Genomic DNA, 10,347 nt, shown 5'->3' with positions numbered 1-10,347 from the left:
AGCTTTAATTTTAGCAAAGAAATCACCAGTTAATGCATTCCAAGTAGTAGAGACAAATTCAAAGTAATTAGCATGGGAGAACCACATGGCCTGGAATCTAAAAGCAGTAGCTTCTCTATTGACAGAATTATTAGAATAGAGCTGCATCAAAATAGGGCAATGATCAGATCTAGTCTTGGGAAGATGTTGAATAAATGCCTCAGCAAAAGAAGACCTCCAAGAGCAATTACAGAACCCTCTGTCCAATCTCTCCTTAATTATGTTATTACTCCAAGTGAAACAAGACCCTTGGAACCCCATATCAATCAAGGCATTCCTATTGACCCAATCTCTTAATCCACCAAATCTTCCAGAAAGGGAGCCACAACTTTTGTCCTCAACTGAAATCAACTCATTAAAATCTCCAACGAACATGCTAGGAAGATTAATATCAACAATAAGTTTATCAAGATAAGGCCACAGATTAGCTATAACAGAATTGGTAGGGCTAGCATAGATTACAGTGAGCATCCAAGTGGGTTTACCAAGAAGAGTTACCTTAACAGAAATAGATTGAAATTTTTTATCAATGAAGTCAACATGAACTTTAAGACTATTCCATAGGAGCCAAATACCACCAGAAAATCCTTCAGCTTCTACAATTTTAAAATCAGAAAAACCAAGTTTTCTAAGGGTATCCTTAGCCCTACTGAATTGAACACGAGGTTCACAAATAGCTAAAATATCAACAGTGTGAAGGTTGACTAAGTCTGCAATAGCAGATCGAAAATTCTCACTTCTAGCACCTCTGGCATTCCAAAATAAAACTTTAAACATTGAGATGCAGAGAAAGAGAGGGTAGACACCCCATTTAAGCATCGACCATACTCTCCCCATCATGGGAAGGCAGGTCATCATTAATTGTCACCATGCTATTGTCAGCAAAAGTTTTTTCCACAAAGTTATCAGCATCATGAATAGTGGATACCTGCAAGTCCTCATTAGAAATAGACTCCTCAGGTGGACAATGACCAAAGATGGCAGAGATTCCATCACCAAAAGCATTGGACCCCATGTTTTCAAAAGAAAGTTTTTAAAAAACATTAGTCTGATGTTTAGTGATAGAACTAGCACCTTTAGCTTTCCTTTGATAATGCAAGTCAACTTTGGACCCACTGCAGCTTCCAATGTTTGAAACATCTTTCATTGGGATTCTAGCTAGGCCCATGCTCATCAAATTAGACTTATCAGCAAATACCGAAGTAACTTTAGCTGGGGAGAATTTGCCAGCTAGATCAGGACTCTTTAAAATGGCATTAGTGTCCAAAGCATAATTGACTTTGGTGGACACAGAGGCAACTTTCTTTTTCTCTTGAAAATTCTTCCAAAGTTTGACAATAGGGGCCGCAATGTCAACATGATTGTCCTTTATAGTCTTCTCAGGCAGAACAGATTCCATGCCACTCTCCTCCTGCAAAACAGAAAACCTGGAACCATAATTTCCATGTTTTTTGCTGCACCAGTGTCATTGCTTTTCTTCTTATTCCTGTAACTCATAAGCATCCAAGGGCCCATATCCTCCTTAATCACATCATAGGGAGGAGGGGAGACTTGCCCACACTTGTCATGTTAACATCAGAAAGGACAACTCCAGCAGAGTCATTGGTATGGGCCAGAGCAGTATCACTACCAGAGTCATGTTGAATAATGATATCCTTTGCAGGAACTTTGAGTGTGGGACATTTATCCTTAGAGTGACCAAAGCAGCCACACTCGAAGCAAATAAGGGAGATGCCTTCATACACAACATTATAAGCAGTAGATTCAACTTCAACATATGGACGCAGAGGCTTGCTTAGATCAATTTCAACACAGACACGAGCAAATATTCCTCTAGATTGTCCAATAGTAAGTTTGTCAACCTTCACAACATCACCAAGTATCTTTCCAATTTTAGCAACAGTGAACTCCTTGAAATACTTGACAGGAAGACCAAAAATTCTGACCCACAAAGCCATTTTTCCAATAAATTCATTCATAGGATCAAAGTCAGGTCTCCATTTTCTCACAATCAAAGTCTGTCCAGCCAAAATCCAAGGTCCTCCACACAAAACATAGTTCATATCTTCTTCAAGGTTAAATTTGACAATGAAAAAATCATTAGGAAGATCAATGAGTTGCCAACCACCCTTACTTAAACCTCTCAGCATGAAGTCAAAAGTGTTGGTGGAATTAGGTTTTCCCATGAGTTTCACAATCACAGCACAACGCCATTCAAAGTCAAGCTTATTATGAACTTTAGTAGAGAAGGAAACGTTCTGGCCATGTTTACCTTGTGAATAAGAGCAGTCATCATCAGTAAACTCAAAATCCTCCGTCATGGTTTGTCTGTAACGATCCACCGGATTCTTGAGTGTGCTAGCGTATGTCATCTGAGGTAACAAGGCAGAAGGAGTCTGCACAGAGGAATCCGGATCTTCCACACGAAGAGCCTCCGGATCGATGCTAATGTCACCGCCATTCTTCACTCGCTTACGTTGAATCGACATCGGAGTCGTATCTCCGCCGCTTCCCGATGGAAGGGCGGAGAAAACAAAAGTTGGGGGAGCCACCAGAAAGATTAGGTGAACCAGAGAACGTCGGAAAGAAAGAAATCAACGAAGGCCAATCGGAGCAAGAGTTTGGTAACGGCTGAGAGTTTTGGGGAAGGCGCGTTCCAGCAAAAGACGTCAAAAAATAAGCTAAGTATTTCACAAAAAACCCTTTTAGTTTTTAGACATATATTAAAGATTTAGCGGAGAAATTTCAAAAATATTATTTTTAGACATATATATCGAGAGGCTAATTTTGTAGCCGATCATCTAGCTTCATTAGCATATAACCTTAATAATCCTAGAATCTGGTTCTTCTCCTTACCCCTTTCAGTGTACCCAGCGTTCCAGTTGGATCAGCTGGGAGGGGGTGTCTGTCATCGTTTTTCATTTTCATTGTAATTTTATTTTGTCATCAAAAGAAAAAAAAAAAAAAAAAACCCTTCGGAAAGGTCAGTTCTTCTCCTTTCTGTCTTATATAGTTGAGTCATTTTTGTTTTTAACTATTTGTTTGCTGTGAAAAGTGAAAAGTCATCTTCTTCCCCTTCAATTTCTCCTCGATGGTTAAATATTAATGATTCTGTGCATTTCCTCTCTTCTGGGTTCTCTCAGTTCTCTGGGTTTCCATTTCTGAATCAACTAAGAAAATTCAATTGCTTTGAGATTCTGGACTAATCTCAGCTCTTAGAAGCGGTGAAAGTCTGAATCTTTCAGCTTAGAAAGAGGTAGAGTTTTCTATTTAATAACTTTTCATTTTCTTTATGCATATTTAGGTGGCAAGCTTCAGAAACTATGATCTTGTATGTATGTGCTTGATTGAGAAATTATGCTCTCTTTTCATTTAATTTTAGGATAATCTGATTGCATAACATGTGAAGCTTAAAATGGCATATGCTCCAATGCTATTGCAGATGAACATTAGGATTATGCAGCGAATGTTTTGGATTGTTATTTGAATCTGAATCCATGCATAGGCTTTTCGTCTACTATCAATACCAAAGATTAGGGGGAGGAAAATTGATTTAGGGATATTGTTTTTTTCCTCTTAACGACAATTGAATATGTTTGAGTTGCTCATTGTGTATCAGGGAGTAGTTCTTTTTTCCAGATTGAAGTGGGATGGATATAAACAAAGAAACCAAGGAGCATGCTTCATCAGACTCCCTTTTACAATGGGGACAATGGCAACTGCTTGATTCTATCCTCCCAACCGGTGGTTTTGCTCATTCCTTTGGTCTTGAGGCTGCAATCCAAGCTCGGATGGTCTCGGGTCCTGAAGATCTCCAAACTTTCGTAATTCATCTGTTAGAGAAATACTGCAAGCTTAATCCTTCCTTTTGTGTATTCTACAACAATATCACCTGATTTGGAGACCTTGAGGAAACACGACAAGATGTTGGACGCAATGCTAACTAATGAAGTGGGTTGAAAGGCATCAATTGCACAAGGGTCTGCACTCATGAGAGTGGCTGCAGCACTAGTTTATTCAGAAATACCGTTTCTTAAATCTATGAGGGAAACTTCTTTAAGTAATGGAGTTGTTTCTTTTCACCATGCTCCTATATATGGGCTTATATGTGGATTGCTTCGGTTGGATAGCAGTACTTCTCAAAGAGCTTTCATGTTTTTCACAATGAGAGATGTTATTTCTGCTGCAACAAGGCTGAATTTGGTCGGACCCCTAGGTGCGGCTGTTCTGCAACATCATATAGCTCCTATCTCTGAAGCTATACTGAATCAATGGAAGGACATTCCAGTTGAGGAAGCATGCCAAACTGTTCCTTTGCTTGATATCGTGCAGGGTTGTCATAGCTACCTGTTTTCTAGACTGTTCTGTTCTTGAAGACCCAAATAGACGCATCGACTAGTGGAGCCTGCCTGAAATTTTCATATATAATGTAAGCCCTGAAAATTTGGTCATATTGGAAATGCTGGATGAACTCTCTAGGTTTGTATTACTTTGTACATAGCTGACTCAACTGTTCTGCCATCTTAGAAGATCGTGTTGAATCCAAAAGTAGTACCATAAAGCATTCTATGCACCTGTTCTCTTTGAGGATTAAAGAATATAGGAGTGACACTCCAACACAAATACAGTTAGTTTTGTAATTGGTTTAATTATAATTGGATATTGGATAAAATTTCAGTGAACTCCTATTCTTATTTACATATACATTTAGTGCTTATTTACTGTCCACTATGTGCAATTTCTTTTGCAAGTGAACTAGTTTTGTTCCTATCTTTTACTTTATGGCATATGGGAGGTTTGAGATCACATGGGCTGAATTTTATGGCATTTACGTATATCTGATCACAGCTAGTTGTTGAGTTATGCTATACGTATATTATTATGTAAATCTATGCAATTGGAGTTGGGATAAAACGGTAAAAGGATACTTCTTCAAACTTTAATTGTTCAGTCACTGGTCTTATTATTACAATAGTAAAGCTTTGGACGTCAATGAACAATTTTCCTGTTAAGTGATATAGGGAAGCCTGTTAGTCGTTTTCTTCATCTCTATATCTCATATCATATTAGGTCGTCATGAAAATCTGGTAGCTTAAACTGCTCTATTGTTTGGTTTGAGATCATATAGGCTGAATTTTATGGCATGTAAATATATCTGATCACAGCTAGTGTTTGAGTGATGCTATATGTATATTATTATGTAAATCTATGCAATTGGAGTAGGGATAAAGTGGTAGAAGGATACTTCTTTTAACTTCAATGGTTCAGTCACTGGTCATAATATTACAATAGTAAAGCTTTGGACGTCAATGAGCAATTTTCCTGTTAGGTGATATAGGGAAGCCTGTTACTTGTTTCCTTCATCTCTATCTCTCATATCATATTAGGTCGTCATTGGAATCTGTTAGCTTAAACTGCTCTATTGTTTGATTTCAGATTAATTGTTTCCTTATATCTAGGTCATGAGTCATGACTCTTGGATTTTGTTCCAAATTTGTTTCAGAGCCATGCGTTTAGAAGTTTGTACTGTTTTATGTTTGATCATATGGAGCTGGGGAAAAAACTCAAATTGGCGGAATGCATGCCTTTTTTGTTTTCATGGGATTGATAGTGTTTAGACACTCCATTAAGAAGGTAATAGGAAAAAGAAAAACCCTGTTGTCAAACTTGGATCTAATAAGCATGGCTCAATTTTCAAATTCTTTGAAAGTAAAGAATACACTTTTTTGTATTATCTTGGTTCATATTATGGCACAACTTGTGGCAGGAAACTACTACCTAATTAAGATTTGCAACCAGTTCCTTATTTTTTATCAATCTGCTCCAAGTTTTGATTTAGTCATTAGTTGCATGCAACATGGTCTTGTCTGTGCATAAGTTTGAGAGAATCTTTCAATTGGATATAATACCTTGGTGAATTGATACCCCTCTCTCTCCCTCCCTCCCTCCCACCCTCACTATTAATATTCAGGTGTGAAAAGGAAACTGTTCTATGTATATGTATTCACGTTCCCACCCAAATAGAGGCCTCTACCAGATACTGGTAGGTTTTAATTGATTTATTCTATACATCCTGCATGGCTGCATCTATTCCCGTTTGTTCACTTTTGTATCATTGACGTGCATGCACACGAGACTTTTAATGTTTATCTGCAGTTCATCTATGTTAGAGAGGACTTTTGAAAGTGATGCTCAGAATGATCAAGTTGACTAAATTTGCTTGGGATGGCATATTTTATCAACTAAAATCAATAGTGTATAAAATCAAGTATTTTTTAAAGCATATTGCTGGTAAATCTTGTTGACTCTTAGAGCTACTACAAAAGTTAAAAACTATGAGAAATTGCACTTTGAACAGTTATCTTCTGGTTACATTTTGCTTCTATTATCTATAAACAGTGATTTGCTTGGGTTGAAACCAATGAAATTTATGATTTCATTATAGCAGGGTCTGTCTCTAAATGGATTTGAACTTTGAGATGATATACATATCTTGTTTGAATGATACTAAGAGTTGGATCTGAGATTCTGAGGTTGCTCGTTTAATGTCAGCTTTGAACAATATTAAAGTGAACAGTTAATCACGAATTACTTTGATTGTTGAAATCAAATCCATTTTAGTTTAAGCCTTTCTATTTTATGATATGCATATTTAATTAGTTATTGATCATTTTCCCCTACTTTGTTGGCAGGAGCATTTTGTAGAGAATGCAACATTGTCAGACAATTATTTCATTGCTGATTGCGAAGAAATAATGGTATGTCTATGCCTCATGCTTTTAAAATAGTGCATTCTTGTTAACTATCTAGACTGTCAACTTCTCATAATATTCTTTTATCCTCTATTGTTTTCTCCTTTTGAGCAGAAAGTTGCTGCTCTGATTGATGAGTTGCCTCTTGGGTTGCATGATAAGTACCTTTTCTGTATAAGGTAAATGACGGAGAGACTTCTAACTACTAGCTTAGTTTATATCCTCTAAGTTTTAGAATCCAATTAGCTAGTTTGCCAGCTCTCTCTCTCTCTCTCTCTCGCGAGTTAATTCAGAACCATTTGTGATTCTGATGTGCAGCCCAGTTGACTTGAGTGATGACATTTCATCCCAGGGTCTTACACAGGTAAGATTATGCTGTCTTTGTTAGGATGCACTGTGTATTCTTAATGAGAGGTTTACTGGATGTATAACAAATCTTTCCTGTGTCAGTTTGCTCAAAATTATGCAAAAAGGGACATTGTGCCACTTCGAGAAATATTTACACCAGGGACACTTCAGATACCAAAAACACCAGGTGCACTCAAAGAGCTTGAATCCATTCAAAAGGTAAATATACTTTATTTAAATATTAAATTCTAGCTTGTAAAATTTAGGTTCCAGAAATGGTTTCCTGAGATATCTATCAGCTATTTATATGGTATATGTGATTTTTCATTTTAACTTGACGGGAAATAATCTGCAGTAAACTATTTATTCATCTCTAAGACTTGGTGCAAAAAGATAAATGGTTTCTGACTTGAGCTTCTTCAAGAAGATATAGCTTTTAATACGTGGGATGAGTTTCTTACTTTCTTATAACCGCCTTTCTCTTTTTCGGTGCACAAAACTGAAGGTATTGGATCTGTATGTTTGGTTGAGTTTCCGATTAGAGGAGTCATTCCCAGACCGTGAGCTTGCATCTTCACAGAAGTCCATCTGCCACCTGTGAGCTTACCTGCAATTGACATTGTTTTCTTGGTTTTTGCTTGCTTAATGTTTATTATTCATTCTACTTTAAAATTGTAGGTTGATCGAAGAGTTTCTAGAGAGATTTGGTTTGCAAAAGCAGAGGCCCAAGGCCAAGAGATTAGCTTCAAATACTACCTTAACTTCCCTATTGTCCCAAAAGAACATAGCCTACTTGTGAGATATTTATCATTTCTTCAACTTGTCTATTCCTTTCTTCTATGCTCAGTTAGATCATGCAGAAGCTTGAGAAAACTTGGAATTCCTAAAGATCTCCGCCTTCAATCTGATATCTAACCATACATCAACTTCTCAGACAGCAATAAGCTCCAGTCTTTTTAAGAAAAGCTCGGCGCTTCTGATTTGTATTTTATATTTTTGTTTTTAGCAAAAATGTAAAGTAGCTCAAATTGTAATTATTAATGATCGTAATCATTTGTTCTTGTTGTATGCAACATGGGTGACAGCAATCTAATTAAAGTAGTGGAAGAGTTTTCTTCTTCCCCTGTACGAGTCTCTCTCTGTCCGGAGTTTGTATTCATCGTCATCTAATTAAAGACAACCAAACGGCAGGGGGAAAAAAAATTCGTACAACCAAGTCAAATTATAAGAACAAAGAGTGGAACCCTAAGAATAAGGGATATGAGGGACGTATGGGTCCATATAACCGCCCTAACCAGGAAGGAAACCGCAAGTTTGGTGCGGATACACGTGGTGGCAATGCCACACGTGGGAGAGGGGGTCGTGGCAACCCTGGCCGTGGTGGTGGCACCAACCCTCCTAGGGAACGCCCACAACGTGCACAACGTGCACCTCAATTAAAGGGAGGCAACCACAATGATGTGTGTCATCGATGTGGATCAAGTGAGCATTGGTTCAAGCAATGCAAGGCAAGCGAGCAACTAGCTGCAAGATACAGGGCATACAGGGACCTGAGGGAGCAAGAAGTGTACCTTGCAGAAGAAGAAGAAGAAAATGGTGGAGACGTCCATCTCACCATAGAGGACTTCAAAGCTGACGATGAAGTGCACAAGGATGCCGCAGACTTTGATTAGATTAGTCCTTTTTATTTTCCAAGAATTACGTAATGGCAATATGCCTTAGTCAATAAATGACAATTGTATTAACTCTTTCTCATGTGGCGCATCCAATGAAGTATGATGTCTAGGAAAGTAATTGAGATGTGGTACTTAAGAGAGCCTCGCTCCACCAACATCTCTCTCTACTTCCCTGGTCATATTTGATTGGAGTTACCAAACGGATTGAGTGACTACGATTCGTCTAAGTTTGATTTTTATTTTGGATTAGACTTTGGAAACTTTGATGTAATCATTGGCTATTAATAAAGTGTCGATTCTTTTACTTAATGTCTTGGACATACCTTAATTCAAACTTTATTATTTGAAAGATATAAGAGCCAATGGTTTTCATGTGGAAACACATTGTGAGAATGGACAAGAGTTCCTTTGCATCACCTCTAATGACTACGGACATAAACGAGTATTAGAGAAACTTATGTGTCGCTCTAGTGGGTTGTATGCAACCACTATTCAAATCATTGAACCAAACCATGTCATGAGAGATGATTTATGGGATTCTGACACATATAGGCTTTGGCATGACCGTTTGGGACACCCAGGTCGTGACATGATGATCCGTGTATTAAAGACTTCACACGGACATCCATTTTTCAGAACGAAAAGAAGTAAGAACTAAGAATTGGTTCGAGGAGCTACACATGCGCCTCATGGCGCCATGATTGTGCACCGCATACCCCCTGCGGCCAATACATGGCATTGACGCCATGTATGGAGACTTGGCTCCTCTCTCTACTTCTCAAAGTAAATTATGACATTGTGGCTCAACCAAAACCTTCATTGGTTGATTAAAGGCCAATCTTTCGTTCTGTAAAGCCTGTTTTTTTTAGGATCAAGACCATCCTAGGCAAAGGACACTAAAGAAATAATTCCATTCTTACATAGAATCCAAGGGGATTTTGTGGATCGATTCAACCAACTTGCGGACTGCTTAGATGTTTTATGGTGTTGGTTAATGTGCGGACACGCTAGTCACGTGTCGCACTATCATCCACTCGTAATGCTGCTTATGATGAACTCCTAGCCCAGAACATATGGCTACGGGCTCACTACCCAGATCATCCCATTCAGTCAATTTGACTTGATAATGCTAGAGAGTTTACATCGAAAATTTTCGATGACTATTGCATATCATTGGGTATTAATATCAAGTATCATATTCCCATGTACACACCCAATTGGTCTGGGGAAAAGCCACCATTAAAAGGCTACGATGGTAGCCCAGACTTTGGTAATGCGCACCAATATTTCCGCTTGCGTTATGCAATATCGCATGCAGCTATGCTAATTCGTCTACGACTCATAGCAGCCACTCAACTTTTATTTGCGTTACAGCTAGTGACTGGGTTCGTGTCTAATATCTCATACTTATGCATATTTGAGTGTGCAGTTTATGTGCCAATTGTGCCGCCACAGCGCATCAACATGAGTCATTGCAACGAATGCATATATATATATATTTGTGTTGGACATAGGCCTCTAACTATAAGTCC

At 38.2% G+C, this 10,347-nt stretch overlaps 1 protein-coding gene and 1 pseudogene across 1 annotated transcript; both read left to right on the top strand.

The window, feature by feature from the left end:
* The first annotated feature begins 2,900 nt into the window (after window positions 1–2,900).
* LOC112181473 lies at window positions 2,901–4,808 on the top strand (annotated as a pseudogene).
* A 1,413-nt stretch (window positions 4,809–6,221) lies between these two features.
* On the top strand, window positions 6,222–8,299 carry LOC112181474 (ATP-dependent RNA helicase SUV3, mitochondrial). Its single transcript, XM_040513139.1, has 4 exons — window positions 6,222–6,269; window positions 7,287–7,358; window positions 7,645–7,736; window positions 7,818–8,299. Exons 1-4 carry the CDS (start codon window positions 6,228–6,230, stop codon window positions 7,936–7,938), a joined length of 327 nt encoding a protein of 108 aa, XP_040369073.1. The 5' UTR covers window positions 6,222–6,227; the 3' UTR covers window positions 7,939–8,299.
* The last annotated feature ends 2,048 nt before the right edge of the window (window positions 8,300–10,347 follow it).

The sequence above is a fragment of the Rosa chinensis genome, chromosome 1, assembly GCF_002994745.2.
Source record: "Rosa chinensis cultivar Old Blush chromosome 1, RchiOBHm-V2, whole genome shotgun sequence".
Lineage (NCBI taxonomy): Eukaryota > Viridiplantae > Streptophyta > Magnoliopsida > Rosales > Rosaceae > Rosa > Rosa chinensis.
Note: the sequence above shows the minus strand (reverse complement) of the source record. Positions and strands in the feature narration are given on the sequence as shown.